The sequence below is a fragment of the Apodemus sylvaticus genome, chromosome 2 (assembly GCF_947179515.1).
Source record: "Apodemus sylvaticus chromosome 2, mApoSyl1.1, whole genome shotgun sequence".
Lineage (NCBI taxonomy): Eukaryota > Metazoa > Chordata > Mammalia > Rodentia > Muridae > Apodemus > Apodemus sylvaticus.
Genome location: NC_067473.1, coordinates 165,869,314 through 165,894,634, shown reverse-complemented (window position 1 = coordinate 165,894,634; position 25,321 = coordinate 165,869,314). Strand labels below are relative to the sequence as shown.

The 25,321-nt window shown below is 39.0% G+C and overlaps 1 protein-coding gene across 3 annotated transcripts; it reads left to right on the top strand.

The window, feature by feature from the left end:
* The first annotated feature begins 3,184 nt into the window (after window positions 1–3,184).
* Olr1 (oxidized low density lipoprotein receptor 1) lies at window positions 3,185–23,011 on the top strand. Of its 3 annotated transcripts, XM_052175010.1 has the most exons (8): window positions 3,186–3,348; window positions 7,543–7,644; window positions 10,084–10,329; window positions 11,340–11,477; window positions 14,772–14,909; window positions 18,893–19,029; window positions 19,674–19,789; window positions 20,068–23,011. In XM_052175010.1, exons 1-8 carry the CDS (start codon window positions 3,264–3,266, stop codon window positions 20,210–20,212), a joined length of 1,107 nt encoding a protein of 368 aa, XP_052030970.1. In that variant the 5' UTR covers window positions 3,186–3,263; the 3' UTR covers window positions 20,213–23,011. The 3 variants fall into 3 exon arrangements, with proteins under 3 accessions (XP_052030972.1, XP_052030971.1, XP_052030970.1); XM_052175012.1 differs by lacking the exon at window positions 11,340–11,477 and having other exon boundaries at window positions 3,185–3,348; XM_052175011.1 differs by lacking the exon at window positions 14,772–14,909 and having other exon boundaries at window positions 3,185–3,348.
* The last annotated feature ends 2,310 nt before the right edge of the window (window positions 23,012–25,321 follow it).

The following is a 25,321-nucleotide window of genomic DNA, read 5'->3' as shown; positions in this document are numbered from 1 at the left end:
TATCCACCAATGGCTCATGTATTAAAGGGCTGATTGCAGGCCTGAGCCCACTGTTAGAAGGTTGTAGGACCAAAGAGAGGTTTTAGAAACAGGTTCTTAAGTGAAATTGTCTCCTTCCCTACTTCCACAAGTTGAGCATCTTTCCCTGATGTCTGTCTCACCAGACATCAAAAAGCAGTAGCAATAATTGACCATGAATGGATGAAATACCTCAAACTATGAGCAAGAGAGACTTTTCCTACTTGTACAATGATTGCCTTTGTTAAGAAATTAGAAATAGAATACAAAGTACAGTATTAAAATTCAAGAGACAGAAAATACAGGGTTTACTTCAAGAAGGAACAGGAAGTAGAGTTCTTTAGAGAAGCAGAATTGATTGAATGTGTAGATATAGAGACAGAACTTTTTAAAGTGAGATTGTCTCATGTGACTATAGAGGCTGCCTCATCTAAATCTACAGTGCAACCTAGCAGACTGAAGATCCTAAAGGGAAAAGGGACGATGCAATTTCAGTCTAAACGCCAGTATGAAGGAAGACCAGAGAAAGCAGGTACTGAAGTTGAAATCCAAAGGCTATTTGCTAGAAAATGCCTCATTTTGTGGAGGCAGATAGTTTCTTCTGTTTTTTTCTACCTTCAGATTTTGAATCTTACCCAAAATATAAATATTCATCTCTTCTGGTTGCTTTGTTTTTCTGTTGTGTTTCATGGCAAGATGTGAAAGAAATCTATTCACCTTAGATAGGGCACCAAGAACAGATAAAAGAATCAATTCCACCCAAGTCTAGGTTGGTAAACAAATGGTTTATTGGGGTGATTTGCAGGAACATGTGTGAGGGGCTACTTACAGAAACACAAGTAACTTTAAGGCATCCATATCACTAAAAATCCCAACCCAATATGGGTTAAGATTTATGAAAACTAACCTTGAAGCTCTCCATTCAACTTGAAGGCAGCCTTCACTGAAGAGTCTTCTTATGAAATTTCATTTGTCAGTTGTATTTATGACATTGCAAAGGGGGATTTATGAAACTTATGACTTTGAACATCCATTACATGTAATTACTGGCATCTTATGAGTCTCCCTACTTCATCCATAAATACATGCTTCAATTCCAAGGAAATAGCTGCATAACATAACCTCTACCCCCCAAACACTGGGGGGCACCCAGTCCAGACTAGACAAGGTGTAGAATGAACCATTACAAGAACTGTTAGTGAGAATGTTTTCTTCAGGAAAGGGGAAATCATTTGAAATGTAAATAAAGAATATATAGAATATAATAAAAAAGAGAATGTTTTCAAGAGAAAAGATGGTAACATCGCAGAAATGGATAGTGGCGATAGCTGTACAACGTGTGAATGTACTTGATGCCATATCAAGCAGTACATCTAAAAGAGGTAAAACAGCAGTCATTGGATAGTTTGCATTGTGTGATATGAATGGTCTCTGAGATAACTGAGTCACTGTAGGAATATTAAAGTGTCATTCTCATTGTAGTGTGATTTCAGTGTTCCTGAAATCATCATTATAAGAAATTTCCTGAGATTCTACTCAATCTCAGCAAAAGCAAAAATTAAAAGGCCACTTTGGAAATTAAGGAATATATCCATTCAGGACTTCATTTCCTAGAACTTACTCCCCAGCAAAGAAACAGACAGTAGGTAAGAGGTAAGAGGAGGCATTGGATTTTAAAATGCTGATCTGTGATAAGCTGGTGTTGGCTCTGTGTTTGGGTTGTTTTGTGAACTGTGAGAAGAAAACTTTAAGCGGCAAATAAGTTGGATTTAGCTTGTGCTACATATCCTATGTAAGAAAAAGGAAAACATCAGGCTTGGCATAGAGGAGGAACATGGTGTCCTAAGCACACTGTCAATGTTGGTGGGTTTTCCTATGTAACTTCCTAAATACTTTACAGATTCTTCTTTTATCTATCCCCTTTTCCCTACCACTTTTTCCTCTCAGTGGTTTAAAACAAAATTCAGCCATCATAGAGTCTTGTATACTCAAACTGAGAAACAAAAAAACAAACAAACAAACAAAAAAGGTTAGTAGACAGAGGTTTACTTTTACAAAAACAAACACCTGTCTGTAATCTCAGCACTCCTACTGTGAGATGGAGGGCAGAGATAGGAGAGAATCTGGAATCTTTCAGATCAGCTAGCCTGGAGCATGTATTGGCCAATAAGAGACCAGGGCCTACCAATACCTGATTTGCACTCTGACCTCCACTTGCACATGTGTTTTGTACACATACAAGCAAGCACACACACACACACACACACACACACACGCGCGTTAAAAAGTATAAGTAATGTCAAAGAGACATATCTTTTCATGGTGTATAGGTACAAAAGCCCAGGCACTGGCCAGAGTAAAACATACTCTTTTCTGGTCATCATAACTATCCTGGCTATTACAATCAATTGTAGTTTTAACTATTAATTCTGACATTTATTTTCCAACTACAAAACTTGTCATTTTTCACAACATCTAAGTTTCTATTGAAACATTACCTGAGCCAAGTGCTGGATTAAAGTTTAACGCCACTAAACCTGGCTACTGAAACATTATCAAACATACATTATCCTCAAACCCCAGACACATATATAGATTCAACATAAATATTTCCCAGGATGACCGACCCTGAGAAAGATCTAAGACTTAACCCTAGCTATTTCTACTGGTATGCTGTTGCTGTTTAAAGTCTCTATGAGCAAGACTTCTACTAACTCCAGCACTCAGGGCTAGGAATGGGAATCCTACACGACTTATGTTACACTTCTGATTGCCCATTAAAACTATTAAAAGTAAAACATACTGCTTATAAAAAGACACCATATAGCGACAATCTGCCCCGGTGAATCAGCAAACAGAGAAATGTGAACAACGAAGTCAAACCATCTGGTCAAATCACATTCCTAACTTGAGGAATGTGCTTCTTTGAGTTCCAAGCCCTTATCTGATTTGTCTACAGTATCTTTCCTATAGTTGTGAACAGTGCTCCTCTTTCCCCTGCTGTCTGCTTCTTAGTGAAAGGTCATGAAGCACGACTGGAATTGCCATTTTCCCCGCCCACAAGAGACTCAACCTAAGAATTCGTGTTAGCCAACTTTCCAAAATGAAGCAAAGCTTCCCTTCCTCCTTCGACAGACGGTTGAGTCATCCTCTGCTAGATAAGAGCGGCTATTTAAACTGCACCAGAAGCTCGAACACTGGCAGTTGGCTGAGGTTCTCGACTGTTTAAGTTTTCCATTCTTGGCATGAATTTGGAAATGACTTTTGATGACAAGATGAAGCCTGCAAGTGACCAGCCTGATCAGAAGTCATGTGGCAAGAAGCCTAAAGGTAACAGGGGTGGGTGGATGCTTATAGAGACAGGATGCTATGCTTAGCTCAGAAATATAAATTAAATGTACTGAAGAATGTGGTTAGAAGGCAAAGGACATTCAAATATCAGAAAATACAAGGGACTAATACCATTTATTTAGTAGGATTTATTTATTTATTTAGTAGCAAGTAGGATTCAAGATAATAACTAGCTGATATAACATCTTTAGTGTAAGCTGTTCTCCTTGCTATGGCTTTAAATTAATGTCTTCTCTAAATTGCAGTACTGATGTTATCTGCCTTCTACAGAAAGTTAACTCAGAATCATGAGGAGTAATCAAGTCACTCAGTTTCCCTGAATTGTACAGAGTAGAGCCAAAATCATACCAGATTCCTATGTATAAAGAATCTAGTCTGTAAAAAATAGAAAATGTATTCATTCAGAGCACACTGGAATTGTTTTTATCTGTGTTGCTGAAGTGCTGCAAACATCTGAAGTGCTTTGTGAATTATCTGAAGCAAATTTGGTATATTTAGTACGGCCAAGGATATGTTAGACTTTCTTGCCCATTGTTGCTTTGAAAACAATTGTAGTTTGTATTTGACTGTTACAACAAATTGGGTTTAATTGATAACTTACTTCTATTAAGACAAGTACAGATAAAATATCTTTTATTTTATAAAATTAAGAGAAAACGTCCAGGTGGTGGTGGTGCACACCTTTAGTCTTGGGAGGCAGGGGCAGGTCAGTCTGCTCTACAGAGTGAGCTTCAGGACAGCCAGGGATATACAGAGAAACCCTGACACAACTAAAAAAAAGGAACAAATTATAAGAAGAGGAAGAAAGACAGATTGTGTCTGTAAATAAGCCTGAAATCTTTCAGTGGGTAGGAGAAGGGTAAGTGTGGTATGATTTGCCATCTGAGTGGCTGAACTAGTCAGAGTCAAGACAGTGCTGGGGCTTAGTACTAGACCCAGCAGCCAATGAGCTAGCTTGGTGCGAGGAAGCGCTGGTGTTCAGTGGTGGATCTTGGAACTAATGCCAGTTGTTAATTTGCTCAACCATTCATTCATTATTTGTGCAATAAATGTTGTTTTTACTTGACCTTTTCCATAAACATGATTAATTCTTCTTTAAGAGCCCTGGTTAGATTAGTTACATACTGTGAATGGCAAAAATTTTGCCCTGAAGTTAGTATACAAATCTTTATTGATTGACTAACGGTTGTTTTCTGACTAGAAAGCCAACGGTCTCTTCCTACTCCTGGAATGACATGAAGGAGCTTGTGTCTTCCTTTCACGTGGCAGCTCAAGCAGTTGGTGTTTTCATTCAAGAGTTGTGGGCATACAATGTGTGGTGAATACCAGGGTGGGAAGGGGAAAGATTTTTACACACAGATACTTGATGCCAGATGTCAGGGTAAGGCAACTGCTTATAAGAGATATTACTGTCTTCTATTATCTGCCAGCTCACCACATGTGCAGAGTCAGAAATCCTTCAGCCAGAGAATGAGCTTATTTCTCCCTGTTAGAATTTCCGTCTTTTTGTATCATCTGTTGATTCTAACACAAACTAACACAAGAGAACTCTGAACATGTTTGACCTTTTGTTAACTTGGACCCTTACCACATTCACACTGAAAGCTTGATAATATAATAATACTTCAAGCATGCCTGATATCCCAATACTGGGGAGGCTGAGGCTAGAGGACTCCCTAAGGCCAGCCTGGGCTACCTAGCGATCTCCAGGGAAGCCTGGATTACAAAGTAAACACTATCTTGAGCAAGAACAACAGAAAACCCAATGATCTGTATTGTAAGCTTTTATTACACATGTGTTATCAAGTTAGTGAAAATGATGCTTTCAGTTTCTTCTTGATGTGGAGAGAATAACTTCAGTGCTCTGCTTATCTTATAAGGAGAGGAAACCAAATACATTGTGTGTGTTTTCCTCTCGGATCTGTAATAGCTGCGGTTATTCAGTGCTGGGACACGTAACTGAACAATCACATGTCTGAGAGCTGCATGACTTGTTTTCATAAACAAGGCAGCTTTTCCTCCAGGGATAATAGGCCACACCTAATGTAAGTGTAAGGCAGCTTTCCCTAGAAGCCAAGCACTTATGAAGCTTTTATTCCTAATTTCCTTTGGTCAATAACTACAGTTCTGAGGCAATGAAAGCTGAATGGTACAATATTAGGCATAAAATTTCTTGAGGCAATCTTAGGTCACTGACTGAAGTATTTTGCTTAATGTCTGACAATGGCTTATATAATGTTACTTATGAGAACCTGTGTAAAAGTAAATTTATTTATTGGGGTTTTGTTATCCCCATTTTGCTTTTTAATATCTACTGGAGGATTCTATCTCACTTGTGCATGTTTGCACCCAGAAAAATGACACAGAAATACTGTAATTTATTAATAAGCTATAGGTGCATTGATTCTGATTTATACTAATCCTTCCGTGCTCTTAAAACCCCATGACTCACCAAATTAATCTCTCTTGGGCATCTTCAGTTATAATTGCCTGGCCTCAGAGCAAACTTCTCTTGGCCATGAGCTCCTGGTCCATCCCACCTAATGACTACCTCCTTCTCCTCTCCTCCACTTCTTCCTTCTTCTCAAGGTTCCTACCTGAGACCACCTCTACTTGATCTCTAGTCCAACCTTTCTCTCTCCCCTGCCCAATCACAGGCCACAAGCTGTTATTATCAAATCAGAGATTATCAGGGAGCATTCTTTGCCACACATTGGTCAACACAATCCCCATGTCCAGATTACAACCTGATATTGGAGCACAGAACTCAGCATCTGAATGCAAGGTGCACAAGACTAACCCCAACCCCCTGTGTGTATGTATATTTAAATGCTGGGAGCCTCCCAGCCCTAGTGGTGAGGACACTGAGTAGGATGCTGGTGGTGGCTTTAAAGTGTGAGGGTCTCAGGTGGCTCTAGCTCTCTAACTGTACTGAATTGCTGACGGCAACTTCTTAAAAAAAATACCCTTAAAACTTTCTCGCTCTTTCTGAGGGCAGAAACCTGCTGGTTTAGGTGATTAACATCTGTAGCCTAACAGCAGAGCATTAAGTAATCTGGCCTTTGTTCTCTCTCAGCAGGGACTGCTGGGCTCTAACGTTCAGCCTGCTAATCAGAAGCAGGAAGAAAAAAGGACACTTAGAAAAGTGATTATAGTGTTTATTACTAAGTTGTAAAAAGTTTCTTATAAAAGCTATCTAAGAGGAAAAGCAGAAAGATCCTAAGCAAGAAAAGGGGAAAAATACTCTAAGCAGGGAAAAGCAAAAGGTTCTAGTAAGGGAAAAAATTCTTCTAAGGGGAAAACTTCTCCTCTATCTCCTTTATCTGCTTCTCATTTCTTTGCCCTCATTAAGTCTAGTTACTATCTAACAGCAATTAACTGGTGACATTTGGGAGACTGGCAGAGTTCTCATTTCAGTTTTGATTATCAGTAAAGGATCTAATACCAGCCTCACTATAAAAGAGCTTAATAGTCACTGATATAATTTTAGGAATTCTTATAAGATCATCATTAAGACTTAAGAACTCATCTATTTGTCTATATACCACTACCAGACAGTACATCTTCATAGATCTGTAGAGATCTGCTCCGAAGGGGTAGGCTAATATCCAGTTACTGTTATATATGTTTAATAATAACAGGAAAATCATATTAGCAGCAGGAATTTTTCCTAAAATGAATTTTCTTATGGCCTTGCCAAATAAGAGTGAACCTGTTGAAGATTATATAACCTGAAGCAGGCCATCTCAGGAAGACCACCAGCTAGTTAGTAGCTTGTCCCATTATGGCTCCTTCTGCATAGTAGATGAAGTGGTAAGGCTATGTTGAGAAGTCTTAGAAGGACATTATGTATAGAATAGATGAAGTATAAAGCACTATTCACAGTAGAATGTTTTTGTTTTGTTTCATAATTTCAGGGAGGAGTCTAGTTACATCCTAGAATAGATGAAGTACAAACTTCAGGATGAGGTGTTAAGTGTCTATACCTCATGAATCCCAACTGTTACTATTCTCCCATGTAAGACCATAAGTGATTTACTTCAGTTCCATATAATCATCCATTGTTGCATAAGCACAGGAGCAGAGCCAGTGGGATTGGGACCGAGGTGCTAAAGTATAGACACAGACAGGATTCAGAGCCTTTTCCAATTTTCTGATTCTCCTTCCCTGCAGGTCTGCATTTGCTTTCCTCCCCATGGTGGTGCCCTGTTGCTATGACTCTGGTCATCCTTTGCCTGGTGTTATCAGTGACCCTTATTGTACAGTGGACACAATGTAAGTGTCAAAATAGGGAACTGGAGGTGGGAAATGAGGGTTATGAACACAGCACATAACAACTCAGATCACTCTACCTTTACATTTGTTTTAGGCTAAATCTTTGAGTATTAGTGAGTATACTGTGCTCATTCCTCCATTAGAGAGGGAAATAGGATGGAGACTATTCACTCTTTGTAAATTTCTGTAAACAGTATAATGTTTTTGCTTTGCTTCATAATTTCATGGACAAGCTTAGTTACATCTTAGAATAATTTGGTAATAACTTGAAGTTTCTAATACATAGGGCCATCTGAGAACTCAAGAGGAAAAGAAATCCCATTTACTTTTGTTTAGACAGATCTGATTAAATTTTAAGAATCATAATGGCCCCCTTAAAATAAGTAAAACACCGACAGCAAAATTTATTTTAAGTTTATAACATGCGGGAAAGGAGATGCTGAATGGGAAAAAGAATAAGTGAGAATAAGGAGAAGACTGGCTGAGAAGGAAAGGCATTATTTTCCCTGCATCAGCCATCGTGATCAGGTTGCAGGTTTGAATCGTTCCACCAGCCAGGTCTAAGATATAAGGACTCAAAAATACCATTTGCTTCCCATGTGTCTAAGATATCTAAGTCCTTGTAATAGGGGGAAGGGGTTTGCGGGAACTCGAGGCCTCTCCTAATGATGGTTCAGGGCAGGGGATCCTACTCGATGGCAGCACTCAAAAGAATCTTCCTTTGAGGTGTCCGTCGCCATCCAGCAGGCTCAGATTTGGCCAAGAGACAAAGTCAGCAGTCCCTCACTGGCACTGGAAGAGTGCTGAGATCCTAGAACAGAGTTGTTCAAATCTGTTCGATTACACAACATTCATTTCATCTCCACCCTCCTAAGCCTTTCTGTGGTGAAAAAACAAGAAGAAGAAAAAAATTACTCTCACTGCCAACATACAGAAATTTATAAATATTTCATGGGTGGTTGTCTCGAAAACAAAAACAAATGTCAAAGTTCCTAAATAAAATGAGGAAGTCTGGCAGTGTAGACAGTGGGAGGAGCTACAGAGAAATTAAGCTGAATAAATCGCTAATGGCAATTTCTTCCATGAGTCAGAGTCTAGAGAAAAGGTGACTACTACAGACTGCCAATATTTTATTTATCCCATTATAGTATTTCTTACCTTATCATTACCTTATCATTTTTTTATTTTATAATTTTATGTTTTGGGGAATTTCAAACACATACATAATGCATTTTGATCAAACACATCCACATTTTTTTCATTTCATTTCAATTCCTTCCCACCCACCCAGCCCCCTTTCCTCTGAATTTTTTTCTGAATTTCTTCTGGTTTGTAACTGCCCACAGTTACATCCAACAGGTTACCTGGAAGGGAAGCTGGGGATATATGGGAAGGCAGCAAAAAGAGATGGAGACCAAGACAGCACCTGCTATTCAAGAACTCAAAGTTTAATGGAGGACCCCAAATATACAGGCGGGGGGTGGGGGGTGGGGGGGCAGAGAGGAGAAACCCTTCCACCGAAAGGCTGGAACCTTCTCCTCAGAACCGGTTCAGTTGCTCTGCAGGTGGCTAGTGTTTCTCAGGAAACTGCAAGTCCTTGAAGAACAATAGGCTTCACCTTGGTCTGAGAACTCCACCCCAGGTGGAGGGGATTATGACTAACACAGGAGTTCCCACTCAAAGGCTGGGAGAGGAACTTCACCTTGGTCGATGTCAAGTTTCTGCCAGGAGGAACCCCAATAAGGCTTTCTATACTGGTTTATCTTTTTAAGCCCATTGACTCTACTTAATTCTGCCTATATGTATATGGTATAGAGCCCTCTGCTGGAGCATGGGTAACCTCACAGGGGTCACATCCATAAACAAAACTGACTCTTCCTTCCCAGGATCTGACAATTGCCAATAGCTCCTCAAGCTAGGGTGAGATTTCATTCATTCACCCATTGTCTCTATCTTATTATTTTCAAGCTAAATATAGCTTGTGCATTCTGCATGCTGACCAAGTCCTCTGCCACTGAGGGATATCACAACTCCTCATTGCTCTGCCTGAGCTACATCTCAACCCCCCTCCCTATGCCACTAAGCTAGATATCGATCCCTCACTGCTCTGCCTCTAGGCTATACTATAATCTCTCAAGAAAACACAGAACCATGGCAATTTTTTTATTCAGAAATATCTGCATGGTCACTAGTAAAATTGAAATTTTGAAAAACACAGTTGAATGACATATAACTCCATGAATTTTGAATAAATGTGGGCCATTTCTCAGAAGTCACTGAAGTGCATTTAATCCTCTATCATTGTTTAAGTTCACAAAACACTTCTGTCAATACTCATCTGTTGTCAAGAAAGATAGTTTGAGTTGGTGTCTTAATTTCGTCGGCATCCAGGGGCAGCATTGGACAGGTTAGACTGACTCTTAATTCTCTCTGCTTTAGTACTCCAGGCATCTGATCTCTTAAAGCAATACCAAGCAAACCTTACTCAGCAGGATCATATCCTGGAAGGGCAGATGCTAGCCCAGCAGAAGGTAAAAAATGCTTCAAAGGAGTCAAAGAAGGAACTGAAGGAAAAGATAGACACCCTCACCTGGAAGCTAAACAAGAAATCCAAAGAGCAGGAAGAGCTTCTGCAGAAGATTCAAAACCTCCAGGAAGCTCTACAGAGAGCTGCGAACTCTTCAGGTACAGGGGAGGACTGGTGGGTATTCAGCCCAGTCTTAATTAGGTTTAGCAAATCTACCACACCCCACATATGACAAGCATTCAGAGTGCCCTACACAGCTTCTCTGCTAGGGACATTTCCACCCTAACCCAAGGGAAACCTGGTAATGATAGGAATTGTTGGAGTTCTGTTTCTCATGGCCATAAAGTTTCCTTCCTTCTAGCTTTGAGGTTTAGGCTGAAGCATCATCCTGTCCCATTGTCACCTCTTACAAGAGATATGTTATTGCATCCTTCCAAATGCAGTTTGAGCAATTGGTAAATAATATTTGTGTTTATTAAATGTTGTATGTAATAGTATGTATTGCTACACACTATATTATATTTTATATACACACAATACACTCAGAGTAGGATACACACACAAAAATTTGAGAGAGAGAGAGATGGAGAGAGAGAGTTGACTTTAATACAGTAAATACAGGCATGCCTTTCTCACTTTGCCATAATAAAGGCGAAGTGTCTAGACCAATTCTTTGGCCCAAAATCTTGATTTGTTTATCTTTATATACTCTGATGGATCTAGACAAATTATGAGGAAGGCTCACATTCTGCTTTAGATTTCTGTATGCCATTTCTACTTTTGTTTCTGCTCTCACTACTCTAGAATCTTCCTACTTTATTATTTATACACGTTTCATTTCCTGTAGGTTTCTTTGATTTTTTTTGTGTTTTGTTTTGCTTGATTTTTCTTTGTTTATTTATTTGTTTTAGAAAGATTCTTTAGAATGATTCCCTGATTGGCCTGGGAATCATTATTTAGATCAGATTACTCTTGAACTCATGAAAATCCTGATGCCTTAGTCTCTTGACATCTGAGATGTCAGGCAAGAGTCACCTCATTAGACTTACGTTTGTCTTCCTGATGAAGCTTGCATCTCTAAAATTACCAGGTATATCTGTGCTACAGTGAAAACTGAAATATTAATGTAACTCTTCTTAAGAACTTTCCCACTTTGCTCACACTGTAGAGGAGTCTCAGAGGGAATTGAAGGGAAAGATAGACACCCTCACCTGGAAGCTGAATGAGAAATCCAAAGAGCAGGAGGAGCTTCTGCAGAAGAATCAGAACCTCCAAGAAGCCCTGCAGAGAGCTGCGAACTCTTCAGGTACAGGGGAGGGCAGGTGGGGTGGGCCCAGTCTCAATTAGGTTTAACAAATCCACCACAGCACAGAAATGACAAGCATTCAGTGTGCCCTAAACACAGCTTCTCTGTGAGTGCCATTTCCACCCTAGCCCATGGGAGGCCTGGTAATGATCAGAACTGTTGAAGCTCTGTTTCTCATGGCCATAAAGTTTTCTCCCTTCTTCCTTTCAAATTCTAGCTTTGAGGTTTGAGTTGAAGCACCAACCTGTTCTATTGCCACCTCTTGCCACAGATATGTTATTGTGTCCTTCCAAATGCATCACTTGCTCTCCTTTCCTTAGGGTCTTCGTGTCACTGTAGTTCTTTAACTCAGCTCCTGTGTTAGCTTCATTCTGACCCTGGTTCTTAAATGGGCACTTCAGCTATCTGAATACAAATGATATCAGTCAGCTCACTGAAGACTTAGGTGGATACTTCAGACTGAACAAAAACACGAAGCCTGGAAAGTGGGTTTCTGTCAAGGGATTCAGAACCTGATTTGAGAATGTAATGCACTGTGGCGCTTTCCTGCAGTGTAATCAGTGAGAGTTGTGCTTCTAAGTGCAGAGTTGGGAGAGACAGAGTCTCTTCCACTGCAACGCCCCTTCATAAGAAGTGCTGAAATGGGGCTCCATTCTCAGGACTGACAGTTAAGTGCCTGCCCATCAAAAGCACATTTCTTCAATGTCTTGTTTATGTGGCTAACAGTTTAAATGTGCAGTTTCTTTGAGTACAGATTATATAATAATGATATATAACCCATTTATATATATATATATACATATACAAAAATATTGAGAGTAGGATAGAGTTATTAATAATGAAGATAAGCGGTGTGATGTAAAGTTTCTCATTTTATAAGTCTTTTTTGGGCTGAGAGTGCTTGAACACACCTTTAATCCTAATGAGAGAGACAAGCAGGCAGATGTCTGAGTGCAATGCCACCTTGTTGACACAGCAATTTTTAGCCAATTCTATAAGGAGAAAAGAAACAGAGAGATGAGAGAGAGAGAGAGAGAGAGAGAGACAGAGACAGAGACAGAGACAGAGAGAGAGAGAAGGAGGAAGGAAGGCAGGAGGAAGGGACAGAGGGAAGGAGGGAAACTTTCAAAAGGAAAGGAGTAATTTAGATTTACAAAACTAAACACAGTTTTAGACAAATTGACTGCGACTAGTGTCAAACATATATTTAATTTCTCTAGGGAGGAGGAACTTTTCAATAAATTAAGGGGACCAAACCCTTCAAAACAATTTTTAAAGGAAGGAGGCATAAATATTAAGGATGGAGGTGTTTGTAAACACAGACAATCAAAATCCCAACCAATGGTTTGTTTCACAGGTGCAGCAGTGAACAGTTTACATTTCTCAGCTGTAGATTGTGTGGAAGTCACTCCGTGTCAGGATAATGGAGAGCCCTCTGTCAGAGATGCTGGAAATGAACTGTGCAGCAGACACAAAACTCACAGGATTCTTTCTGGCAGATATTCTAGGTTTTGTGTACCATTCCTTCTAAAGCTAGATACAGCCGATTAGTAAAGATCCCAGATGCACAATTTGATCATATGGCTTCAGAAAAAGTCTAATAAAAATATCAAAATACTGAAATCCCATGTGGAAAAATGAGGCTAGTTTTCTAAAATTTAAGGAAATTTTATCTCTCCTACTAATATATCTGGTATAATTTACTTAAAAACTAAGGAGATGCAAGGTCATCAGAAAAATAGTTTTCATATTCAGTGTGAGAGCTGGTGATCCTTCTTAATCTTTATCTATGAAAATAGTTTGATGAAAGTGGCAGGTTCCCTGTAGGCCCTCAAATCTTGAATGTCTAGCATGTACTGAATCTCACATATTTAGATCCCACAGAGGAATATTTCCTCTTTTAGTTCACCATCAATGTTGTTTGAGAGGAAGTGTGCTAGAGTGAACGTATTAGGGATCTAAAGAGGAACAGAAACAACATGATGACTATATATTAAAAGGGGTTCTATTTGATTGGTTTACATAATATGTCTGGATCACCCAACAAAGGATATCTCATACTGGATGGATGAAAACCTTGGCAGTTCAATAGTTGTTAAGGCTGGGAGTCACACCTGTCATTATCTGGACTGAAAATCTGAAATATCTTTCAAGAGTTACTGATCTTTGGTCTATTTTAGAGATCAACAGAAACTGATTCTAGTATCAGTAAAGGAATGCAACCATGGGATTGATAAACTTGCCTACAGAGTGAATGTTCATTAATAAAAAGCAAAATTCCCTTCTTCCTTGTCTTTGTGTTGACTTAGGAAGGGAACGTCCATATTTAGAAGAGGTTTTCCCACTTCAGATAATCTCATTTGAAACTGTCCCACAGGCATGACCAACAGCCCGGCTTTTAGCCCATTCCAGATCCAAATAAGTAGACAACAAAGGTTTATCAAAAGATATTACATGCACACTCAACATTAAGTTCAAATTCCTGACTTCTTGATCTGTCAAATGAAAATGATTAGTGGAGTTTATATCTGAGTTTCACAATGATTAAATCAGTTCACATCTGCAAAGTACTTCCAGCAGTTTGAATAACTGGCAAATAATATTTGTGTTCAATAAATTTTGTATGTCCCAGTATGTATTGCTACAAGCTATATTATATTTTATACACACACATACATACACACACATATACACACAATAGAAAGAGACAGAGAGAGAGGAAGAGGGGGAGGGGGAAGGGCAGGGAGTGGGAGAGAGAGAGAGAGAGAGAGAGAGAGAGAGAGAGAGAGAGAGAGTGTTAATTTTAATAAAGTACATGCAGGCATGCCTTTCTCATTTTGCCATAATATAGGCAAGGTGTCTACACCAATTCTTTGGTATAAAAACCTGATTTGTTTATCTTTATATACTATATAATGGATCTAGACAAATTATGAGGAAAGTTCACATTCTGATTTAGATTTCTGTAAGCCCTTTCTTTGTTAGTTTCTGCTCCCACTACTCCAGAATCTTCATGTCTTATCATTTATGAACATGTTTTCATTTCCTGTAGGTTTTTTTTTTATTTTTTGTGTTTTGCTTTGTTTGTTTGTTTGTTTGTTTTAAATAGATTCTCATTCTGTACTCTTTTGGGTACAGAGATTATAGGCAAGGGCCACCCTATTAGGCTTATGTTTGTCTTCCTGATGAATCTTTCTTCTCTTAAATTATCAGGTATATTTGTGCTACAGTGAAAAATTGAAATATTAATGTAACTCTTCTTAAGAACTTTTTCCCACTTTGCTCACACTGTAGAGGAGTCCCAGAGGGATCTGAAGGAAAAGATAGACACCCTCACTTGGAAGCTGAGCGAGAAATCCAAAGAGCAGGAGGAGCTTCTACAGAAGAATCAGAACCTCCAAGAAGCCCTGCAGAGAGCTGCGAACTCTTCAGGTACAGGGGAGGGCAGGTGGGGTGGGCCTAGTCTTATTTAGGTTTAACGAAGCAGCCTACATATGCCAAACATTCAGGGTGCCCTACACAAGCTCTCTGTTAGTGGCCTTTCTCCTCTAGCCCGTGGCAAGCATAGTAATGATCAGAATTGTTGGAGCTCTGCTTCTCATGGCCATAAAGCTTTCTTCCTTCTTTTAAATTCTAGCTTTGAGGTTTGGGCTGAAGCACCATCCTGTCCCACTGTCACCTCTTGCCACAGACATGTTATTGTGTCCTTCCAAATGCATCTTTGTCACTGGCCTCCCTTTCCTTGAGGTCTTCCTGTCACTGCAGCTCTTTAGCCCAGCTCCTATGTTAGCTTCATGCTGATCCTGCTTCCTAAATGGACACTACATATGTCTAAGCATAAGCAGTAGAGGTCAGCTGACTGAAGTCTTAGATAGATACTTCAGACTGAACAAAAGTAAGAGGTCTGCAAAGTGGGTTTATATAGGAAATTAGATAGCTTCATCTGTCTAACAGGATTAAGAATCTAGGGAGCAGAGAAAGAATAGATTGTGCTGACAACCTTTGTGCCATCAGACACTACTACATTTCTGGAATATTGATCTTTTCTCCAGTGTAATCAAGTACAGAGTTAGGTGTAACGGAGTCTCTTTTACTACCATGTCCATTCTCAGAAGGTGCTCCGATAAGGGCTCCACTCTCAGGATTAGCAATTAAGTAACAGTAAAAAGCAAATTTCTCCAATGTCTTGCTTTTGTGGCTAACAGTTTAAATGTACAGTTTCTTCGAATACATATATAATAATCCTGTAAGTGGCCATTTCTTCATTGTATGGACAAAAATATTAAGAGCAGGATAGAGTTTAACAATAATGATGACGAGTGGTTACATGTTCAGTTACTTAGTTTATAAGACTTTTCAGGCTCAGAATGAAAGGACATGTCTTTTATCCTAACTAGGGATACAAAGGCAAGTAGGTCTCTGAGTTCAAGGCCAACCTGGTCTACATAACAAGTTTTAGACATGGCTACAGGAAGAGATCAATTGAATAAATAAAGAAATGTATTTTCTGTATAAGTGCAGTAATAAAAATTTGCAAAAGTGAACATTGAGTGTTAGACAAATTGACCTTTGACTAGTGTCAAACATATATTTAATTTCCCTAGGGAGGAACTTTTCAATAAGTTAAAGGGACCTAACACTTCAAACCAATTTTTAAGAGGAGGCTTAAATATCAAATATGAGAGTGTTTACATACACAGACAACTAAAATCACAACCAGTTGTTTGTTTCACAGATGTAGTATTAAAACAATTTATTTTTGTCACCTAAAAATTGTTCGGGACTCATCTGTGTCAGGACCATGAGAAGCCCTCTCTCAGAGATGCCAGAAATGAAAAACAGATCAGACAGAGTATACATATCCCTTTCTGGCAGACATATAAGTCTAGTTTTCTATTCCTTTATTTGTTAGACATAACCAATTAGTAGCAATCCCAGATGCATTATTTGATCATATGGCCTCAAGAAAGGCCTCATAAAAAATCATAATATTGAAATCCCATTTGGAAAAAAATGAGGCTGGTTTTCTCAAATTCGTGGAAGGTTTTACCTATCCTACTAACAAATCAGTTATGACTTACGTGGAAGCAAAGGAGATGCAGGGTCTTCGAAGGAATAGATTTTCTCATCTAGCATCAGATTTGGTGGCCCTTCTTAATCTTTATCTATGAATATAGCTTGATGTAAATGGCCTGTTGCTTGTCGGCTCTTAAATCCTGAAAGAACATGTCTAGAGCCCAAAGAGGAATATTTCCTGAATTAGTTCATCCACACAGACATTTGAGAGGAAGTGTTCTACAGTGGCTGTATTAGGTTCTAAAGAGGAATAGACGCAATGGAATGACTGTATACTTAAAGGGCATTTATTGGGTTGGTTTACATATTATGTCTGGAGAATTCAAAAATGGTTATCTCATACTGGATGGGTGGAGAATTTGGCAGTTGATCAACTAGTGAGCTTGGTAATCTCACCTGTCATTGTATGGCACTGAGGTTCTGGAATATCCTTGAAGAGCTACTGATTTTCAGTCTATTTTGGAAGCTAGAAGAGGTTGATTGTAATATCAGGGAAGGAATGAAGCCATGGGATTGATAAACTTGCCTTCAGAGTGAATATTCATCAGCACAATGAACCTTCTTCTCCCTCCTCGTCTCTGTGTTAACACAGGAAGGGGTTGCTCACGTTTAGTTCTCCCCACTAATTTTAGTTCTCCCCTCATAGGCATGCCCAGCAGCCTGGCAATTAGTTCATTTCAGATTCAGATAAGTTGGCAACCAAGGTTTATCAACAGACATTAAATATACATGCAACAATAGGTGCAAATTCCTGACTTCTTCATCTGTCAAATGATGATAATTAGTGAAGTCTGTCCCTGAATTTCATAATGTTTAAATGGGCTCACATATGTAAAGTATTTCCACCAACTTGTGCACTTGGTAAATATTTATATTCATTAATTTGTATGTAATACTAGATATTGTTCTATGATATATTTTTACATATATACATACATACATATATAGATACACACACACACACATACACGATAATATAGTTGGTTTTGAAACCATGCGTAGAGGTATACCTTTCTCTCTCTCTCTCTTTCACACACACACAAACACAAATACACATACACAGTATAATGTAATTTGTTTTAAAACCACATACAGAGGCATGCCTTTCTCACTTTGGCATAATGTAGGCAAATGTAGACAAAGTGTCTAGATCATTTCTTTAGTTCAAAAAACCTGATTTGTTTATACTTGCAACTGTAATGGGATAATCATGAAGAATGTTGCACAGCATGCTTTAGACTAATATGTGTCCTTTGAACTTTTCTTCTGCTTTCATTATTCCAAAAATCTTCTTACTTTATTATATATATATATATATATATATATATATATATATGTATATATATCTTTGTTTTTGTAGTTTTCTTTTTTATTGTTTATTTTAGATAGATTCCCACTCTGTAGCCCAGGTTGGCCTGGTACTCAGTAATTAGAACAGATTGGCCTTGAACTCATGGAAATCCTCTTGAGTGCTGGGATTTCAGGCAACAGCCACCATATTAGCCTATATTTGTTTTTCTGATGAAGCTGGCTTGTATAAAACTATTAGGTGGATTTGTTCCAAATCCAAAATTTAAATGATAATGTAACTTTCTTTAAGGACTTTTCCCCCAAGTTTGTCACACTGTAGAGCAAAAGGCAGTTCTTTGTGTATCGCCATCACAATCAGGTTGGTGTTGACCATGCTGGTGGTCTGGGAGTTCTTAGCACGTGAATATTGATACCTTTACCTACTGCCTTCTCCCAGATTGGCTTTGCCTGATTCCTTATAAAAGTTTGCTGCTAGGAACATCTTAGTTCCCCAAATCTCACTGAAATTAAGAATCCTCATTTTATATAAATACAACATTCTCCCTTAAACAAACTTGTCAAAAGAATGTGAGCCACTGTGCAAAGGTAAATTTTCTAGCACACACATATTTAAGGAAGGGCAAAAAAGCATAAAAGGTAAATAAGAGTTGGAAATATGACTCAGTGATTAAGAGTACTGGTGGCACTTCCAGAGAACGTAGGTTGGGCATCCACACAGTCGCTCATCACTATCAACAATCCAGTTCCAGCAGATCTGACACTATCTTCCAGCCTCTGAGAGCACTGCATGCACATGCTGTATATAGCCATAGTTATAGATACTAATACAGATACAGATACTGGTACACGTTCAGGTACACATACAGGTACACATCCGCATCCACACCCGCATCCGCATATGCATACACATGCACATAAATGTTTATGGGAAGTAAAGACTCTGGCCATTTAGGTATCTTTCTGAGCAAGTACTGAAGAAATGTTTTTACTCAGAACTCATTCGAATATTTTATGTAAACACTTCCTAGGTCCTTGTCCACAAGATTGGCTCTGGCATAAAGAAAACTGTTACCTCTTTCATGGGCCCTTTAACTGGGAAAAAAGCCGGGAGTCCTGCTTATCTTTGGATGCCCAGTTACTACAAATTAATAGCACAGATGATCTGGTGAGTTATTTGGAGTGATGGTGATAGATTATGAGTTGGTAAAAGAAAATGAAGGCTTAGGAATTTGGGGGAGTGTCTTAGTCAGGTTTTTGTTTTTGTTTTTTGTTGTTGTTTGTTTTGTTTTATTTAGTTTTCTGAGAATAAATGCCATGACCATGGCAACTCTTATAAAGGAAAGCATTTATTTTGGGCTAGCTAACAGTTCAGAGGATTAGTCCTTTGTCAGCATGTGGGAAGCAAGGCAGCACACAGGCAGACATGGTGCTGGAGAGGAACTGAGAGTTCTATGTCTGGATATGCAGACAGCAGGAAAAGAGTGACACTGGGCTTGGCTTGAGCTTCTGAAATCTCAAAACCCACCCCCAGTGACACACTTCCTCCAACAGGGCACACATCCAATTATGCCATTCCCTATGAGACTATGAGGGCTATTTTCATTCAAAGCACCACAAGGAGGAATACTTATTTGAGAGAGAAAATAGCTGTTTTTAAATAGGATTGCATACTTGGTCTTGGGCATATATAGGATGTGAAGTCTCCATAGACCTTTGTAAACATTTTCATTAAAGCACCAAGGAATGTTGAAGATCTTTATGCTATTTAGTTTGATGCATCTAAAACTCAAAGTGGTGTCTTTTTCACAGACCTTCATCTTACAAGCAACTTCCCATTCCACCTCCCCATTCTGGATGGGATTGCGTCGGAAGAAGCCCAACCACCCATGGCTATGGGAGAATGGGTCTCCTTTGAGTTTTCAATTGTAAGTCTACTACTCCTGTTGGTGGCCATTTTGAGTGTTCTATTCCTGTCTGGACCTGCTTTGAAGTCCCTGTTACATTCCACCTATGTCCTCTTCTTGTTAGAATGAAGGAGTGGGAAATATACTAAAATCACAAGAGGGTTTGTCACCTCCCCCTTCAGACCTTGCTGGCATTTTCTTTCACATTACTGCTGATTTCAAGCTTTGAGATATGGTTGATTTCTAACATAAAGTTGATATGTGCCCTGTTTTGTTTTGTTTTTTCTTTCTACCTGCAGCTTTAGGATCAGGGGCATTTCTTTGCAAATGCGTTCATCAGGCAGCTGTGCATACCTTCAACAGGGAGCTGTCTTCGCTGAAAACTGCATTTTAAATGCATTCAGCATATGTCAGAAGAAGGCAAATCTATTGCGAATTCAGTAAATCTATAAATTCTGGAGAAGAACATGAGAAGAGCTATGCTGTCACTCTGAAATTTAAGCTACTCTTTATTACCTGCGTGTAAAACATGATGACCTTGACAGCTGTCATTTACCAGCTAGCTGCTGTTCACCTCAACAGAGATAAGGACAAGAAGCAAACAGTGGGGATCCAGCTGTTTGACATCTTTGTATCAAAAGTTGTGAGTTCAATTGTTTACCCATATACACTGGCCTTGCCCCTCCCAAGCCTCCCAACCAACCTGCAATCCTTCTTCCCTTTCTTCTTTTAAACAATACCTCCTGCCTGACCTGGGGGATGCTTTATACAGTCTCCTCTACCTCAGTATACCTTCTATTGCTGCATGAAAGACAGAATGTAGAAAACCTTCTCAAGTGCAGAGCTCAAAGGTGAAACATGCCTGAGAACATGCAAAGAAATAGAACTGGAAAGGAAGCAGGAATTCGCAATCCCTAAAAGGCCATGGCTTGATTTTTATGACTGAGGTCCATCTCCAAACTGCACCATTTACACATTTCTTTTCTTTTTATTTTTTTATTGTATGTTTATGGACAGTTTGCCTACATGTATCTGTGTACCACATGAGTGCCATTGGAGATTAGCAGAGGACATCAGATTCTCTGGAACTGGAATTGTAGATGGTTGTAAGCTGCTATCTAGATGTGAAGAATTGAATTCGTGTCCTCTGGAAGAACAGTCATTTCTCTTAGCCATGAGCTATCTCTCCAGGTCTTGTGATCATTTCTTGTTTCAGCTATTTCTTCATTTTTGCTCTACAAAAGAACAGTGTTATAACTTTAACCTTTTAAAACAGCATTTGCTAAAGCCATAGAATGTATAGCCCCAATTTCCCCTTAAATTATATACGTTTTATAGCCTCTCCTTGACTCAGAAACAGATTCTTCCACTTTGAAGGAAGCTTTCCATTATTCTAGGAGTAATATAGCATATATATCACATGTGTATGTGTGTGTATGTATGTATGTATGTGTGTGTGTGTGTGTGTGTGTGTGTGTTCAGATACAACTTTAGCCTAAAACAGTATTTGCTAAAGCCATAGAATATATAGCCCCAAAACAAAACTAGAATTTTTTTCCCCTAAGTTACATAGCCTCTCCTTGACTCTGTCATGCCATACTATGACTCAGAAACATACATGGCCAAAATGGGCAAAATTCAGTTCTTAGAATCATCTGAGTTGGGTATAAAAATATTGCTCTCTTGGAACAGATGGATTTAGAAACTTCTACTATCAGGGCCTAGAGCATCCCCACACGTCACAGACTCTTCCACTTTGAAGGAAACTTTCCATTTTTCTAGAGGAAATATAGCACACATGTCACGTGTGTGAGTGTGTGTGTGAGTGTGAGTGTGTGTGTGTGTGTTCAGATGCTAGATACATCCTTGCAAAGATGAGACATTGGCAGTTTTGTGTGTAATGAGTTTGTAATGATCCAAATTTATGAGTAATTTCCATTGCTCCCTGTAGTGATCATATCACCACAGCGAAGATGATGACGATACCTGTCGCTTCTGCCCCTTTCCAATGCTTCCTTCCCAGCACAAACACCAATCTGATTTCAGTTTGCATTTCATAGAGTTTATCGTTTTGGTTTTAAGAGAGATTCTCACTGTATAGTTCTGGCTGGCTTGGAACTTGCTGCACACACCAGGCTGGCCTCTACCTTCCAGAGCTCCTCCTGCTTCTGACACCTAAGTACTAAGATTGAAGGCATGCACTGCCTTGTATGATTCATACAGTTCATGTGAACGGAATAGCATAACATGTCCAGGTTTCTTTCAGTTCAGCTTCTTCTACTTGATGCTATTCTTTTGGTATTCATACATCTCCACCTCAGTGTTTGTCTCAGTTCTTCATTCTTTTTAAATGTTCATCATTCCCCTGTGGGCACATGTTGTCATTTTTTTATCAGTATGTTTTTTGATGCCATTTGGGGTTTTTTTTTTTTTTTGAGGTTATTTACAAATAAAGCTGCTATGAATGTACATGGACAATTCTGACTTCTCAGGTAAGCACCTATGAGAGTGGTGCCTGGATCATTCCGTGTGGGACTATATATGGTTGGCCATTTTAACCATTCCTTTTTGAAAATCCTATGTTTTTTACTCTTGAAATTGAATTTTTAAAAATTAGTCTACTTTGCATCTCAAGCCTAGTTTCTTTCCCTTCTGTCCTCTCAGTCTTCCCTCATCTGCCTCCCCAGCCCCATCCACTCCTCTTCCCTTTCTCTTCAGAAAAGAGGAGGCCTCCCATGGAAGTCAACCAGCCTTGGAATATCAAGCTGCAGTAAGAATTGGTTTATCTTCTCCTATGAAAATCTTAATTTTTAGATTCATCTATTGTATATGCATTAGTACTTTGCTTTCACATATGTATTGGAACCATGTACATGCCTAGTACCAGAGGAAGTCAGAAGAGGGCATTGTATCTTCTGGGACTGGAATTACAGACATTTTTGAGCCATCCTATAGACTCTGGTAACTGAATCCAGGTCCTCTGGAAAGTCAGGCAGTGCTCTTAACCTTTGAGCCATCACTTCAGGACTTTTAGCAATTTTTACTGATATATAACTGTATACAATTGCACTTTTACTTTGAAGTTTTTAAATGGCAAACAGTCTTGGATTTATTTTCATGTTTTCACTATGTGTATATTTTCTATAATGAAATAACTGAGCATGTCTTTTGAGAATTTTATTTTCTTTAATTTTAAATCTGAAGGATTTACATACGTGAGAATAAAAACAGACTGATAAGGAACATGAGTGTTTGTTTATTTGTTTGTTTTGGTTACAGCTCATCCTTTCTGTGGTTGGTTTTTGAACAGAACATTCATAAAACAGACATTTTCTTTAACTTTGAGGAAGTCCGTTTTTATAGTTCAGCCATTATTTCTAAGAACTCATTGCCTAATTCAACACTATAAACCGTTGAATAAAACTATTTTCTTATATCTTTTGGTCCTGAGAGACTATAATTTTGGGTTTTACCTTGAGGTCTATGACTATCTCAGATGCTTTTCAGGTTATGTTTGAAGCTCCTGGTTTTGCATTTGGACATTTAATTGTTTCAACAATCTCATGGTGTTATTGTTGTCCTTAAAAGCCGTTTACAGTTTCTACATGCTCTATTGCACTGGTTTCTCTGTGTGTTTTCCTACCCTGACCACTGCACTATTTTGGATGGTATAGTTTTATACTAAACGTTGAAATCAGGCAGTGATGATGCTTGATGTATATTCTTGTCCAAAGCTGCTCCAGTTGATTTGTGTGACTGTATTCAGTTTTTAAGTGGCTCATCAACTCCATGAAACCCCTTTTGGAATTTTGATTTTAGTCACATTGAATGTATAGATAAGGTTTAAGAGACTTAAAACCTTTAAAATGCTGATTCACAGACAAGCATGGTGGCACACATCTTTAATCTCAGCACTCAGGAGGCAGAGTCAAATAGATGTCTATGAGTTCAAGGTCAGCCAAGGTCATCTCTAAAATAAAAGAAAGGAATACTGATTCCCAAACTAAGTACAATTATTTGTGCATTCTTTGAACTCTCTTTTGTATTTTCCTCTGACATTATAGACTGTCATATGTTTCATACTTCCCAAGTTACTAAAGATGGAATTATCACCTACAGTTTTGATTTATAAGTATTTGCTGTTATTGTACTGAAAAGCAATGGATTTTATATTAGTCTTGTACTGTGAGGCCTTGGTGGCTTCATTCCATTATTCTTGCAACTCTTTGTTCATAAGCTGTTGGATTTTCAGCACACACATTCTATACATATTTACATGAAAGTATTTCATGCTTTCATGAATGTCTGTATTTGACCTTACCTTAAGGTTTTAAACCTTAAGTATGACATCAACTATACATTTTTCCTAGATGATTTTTTGCCAACTTAAAATGTTACTTCCTAAACGCTTTTCTACTAATGTTTCTTTCTGTATGTGTACATGAACATGTATGAGGGATTGTTTGTGTATGTGTGTGTGTATACTCTGTGTGTTACCATTCATCTCTATACATGTGTTGAGTGTGTGTGTGTGTGTGTGTGTGTGTATGCTGGCATATTCAGATGCCCGTAGAGGCCAGAGGCTTGCCTTCCTCTATCAATCTCTATCAATCTCTGGTTTATGATATAGAGCCTCTAACTGAACGTGAAGGTCACAGATTAAGCTGGCTGGTCAGCAAGCAAGCCCCAGGCATACTCTCTCTGCTCATACCCTACCGTAGCTGGTAACAGGCCTATGCCAGCATGCCCAGCTTTTACCTGCGTGCTGGGGAACTGAACTCTGGATGTTATTTCCTGTGCCATCCATTTTTATCTCTAGAGAAACATTTTTATCATGAGGCACTATTTTCTAAAGGTCTTTGTTCTTTCTTTAACGTGTATTATTTATCGTGTACATGATAGTGGTGAGTATGTGTGTGTGTCACAGCATGCACAGCCAGAGGACAAGTCCAGGGATCTGGTTTTCTATTCCCATTATATGTTCCCAGGCATGGGACTCAGATCATCTGGCTTGGTGAAAAGTGCCCTGATCTGCTAAGCCATTTTGCTAAAACCGAATCTTCCTTTTCCTCTAGTGAAAGTCTGCTGGGGGTGAATTCTTATTACATTTTTATGTTTGATACTATTGTTTCACAACCATTTGTGAAAGTCTTTTCCATGACTACAGATGCCTAGGTGAACAGCTTTGTCTTTCTGGACTTTAAGTATTTTGTTCCCTGTCCTCTCGTTGCTATCATTGGTGTGTGTCTGGGGTGGGAGTGGCTCACCCACGCAGGTGCACATGGATGGAAACCTGACTTTGATGTTGGATAACTTCACTTCCCTACCTTACTTTTGCACACAGTTTCTCCCACTGAGCCTGGAACTTTGGTTTTGTCTAGATGTCATGGCCAGGAAGCTCCAAAAATCATCTTGTTTCCACAGTCTTACTCTGGGGTTACAGGCCTGTGACATCTGCTGGGGACCCAGACTCAGGTCCTCTGGCTTTCCTAGCAAATAGTCTACTCTCAAAGCTACCTCCCAGCTGTGAGTGCTTCAGTTTATGTGACACAC

Bases quoted from the DNA above. Each gene is read 5' to 3' on its own strand.
- Olr1 (XM_052175010.1), top strand. From the start codon at position 3,264: ATGAATTTGGAAATGACTTTTGATGACAAGATGAAGCCTGCAAGTGAC. The intron at 10,330-11,339 runs GTACAGGGGAGG...CTCACACTGTAG, and splicing joins GAGAGCTGCGAACTCTTCAG to AGGAGTCTCAGAGGGAATTG. The intron at 11,478-14,771 runs GTACAGGGGAGG...CTCACACTGTAG, and splicing joins GAGAGCTGCGAACTCTTCAG to AGGAGTCCCAGAGGGATCTG.